Here is a 1,236-nt window from a genome sequence, read left to right as displayed (position 1 = left end):
GAGAGAGAGAGAGAGAGAGAGAGAGAGAGAGAGAGAGAGAAACACTTTGGACAGAACAGAGTCGCTCATGCATGGGTGAAACTAGGTCCTCCCCAGAAGCTTAGTGACTCGATATGCTGAAGTGTGAGTATGGGGGCTGGACATCCTTGGGACTGCTGAAGCAGGGTTCCTGGTCTCCTCGGAGGCTGGGCCTCCCCCCGCTGGGGGCTCACAGAAAGTCAAACAGCCCGAAATTCTTGGCTGCTCCAGGCCCAGGGAAAATTGGGGGAGGAAAAAAGAAAAGAAATGTTTCAGGCCCAGAGGTAAGATGAGCCTGCTGGTTAGTAGGGTTAGGTGTCTGAAGGAACCAGCACACGGGACAGGCATGGGGTGGGAGCACATGAGAGATGCTCCCCAGAAGCCACTGGCTGCTCAGGCAACTGAAGGGCCCTCTGGCTTCTGGTCCTAGCTGGCCACAGGCAGGAATAGCATGGATGGCCACTGGAGGTGACTACAGTTCTAGCGGGCAGGACTGAGGCAGCAGGCAGGGGAGAGTTAGAAGGAACAGATGAAGCAAATACTTTTTAGTGTCAGTATTGTAGAGCAAAGTCAAGAGACCTGCATACATGCCTGAAGGGATGGGGTTAACAGGCAGACAATGTAGCTGGATGAATGAGGAAAGGGAACTGGAGGAGAAAGGGATGGAATAAGGGAGGGAGCACGCTCCCAAGAACACCATGGGATCAACCCCTAAAGGCAGGGAGGGGATTAAGGGACAGCACCAGCAAGTCTAATCCCAGGGACGGAAAGGATCTTGGGGAGTCCTGCACAGCCGTTAGTGCGCAGAGGAAACAAACTGGGGCCGGAGGCAGGTTAGGGGGCTGCAGAGCCAATCGGTAGGTGCATTCTGCCCTTGCTGCACCCAGCGAGCAGTTGGCGCACCTGGCCTTAGTTCCGTTTATTTCCCTTTCAGGTACCAAACAAAGTAAAAAAGACGGACGGATGGAGAGAGGAACGTGGCTGGTCAGGGTGGGGGTGGAATGGAAGTGGGAGAGGGGCCCTGCTCACATCACATCCACAAAGAACTCACTGGGGTTTCCCATGGCCATGCGGAAGGACTGTCTGCTGGCGGTCAGTTCCGGGGGCACGGAAGCCAGGTCGCGGCCTGGAGGGGCTCCTGGGGGCCCCATGGCTGCGGGCGGCGGGGGCATCATCAGCATGGGGGGGCCGTAGAGTGGGGGCACTCCGGGCGGGCCG

General features: G+C 57.2%; 1 protein-coding gene across 2 annotated transcripts in view; it reads right to left on the bottom strand.

The window, feature by feature from the left end:
* Positions 1 to 852: 852 nt before the first annotated feature.
* The window catches only part of DVL3 (dishevelled segment polarity protein 3), a 14,307-nt gene continuing 13,923 nt past the window's right edge, over positions 853 to 1,236 (bottom strand). For both annotated transcript variants that reach the window (XM_021718867.1, XM_021718868.1), the window contains exon 15: positions 853 to 1,236. This exon is cut by the window's right edge and continues 151 nt beyond it. In XM_021718867.1, coding sequence (XP_021574542.1) covers positions 1,044 to 1,236 — 193 coding nt within the window. In that variant the 3' untranslated portion in view covers positions 853 to 1,043.

Source organism: Carlito syrichta, unplaced genomic scaffold (assembly GCF_000164805.1).
Source record: "Carlito syrichta isolate Samal-C Ts95f unplaced genomic scaffold, Tarsius_syrichta-2.0.1 Scaffold313936, whole genome shotgun sequence".
NCBI lineage: Eukaryota > Metazoa > Chordata > Mammalia > Primates > Tarsiidae > Carlito > Carlito syrichta.
The sequence above is the reverse complement of the archived record's forward strand: the minus strand, read 5'-3'. Positions and strand labels throughout refer to the sequence as shown.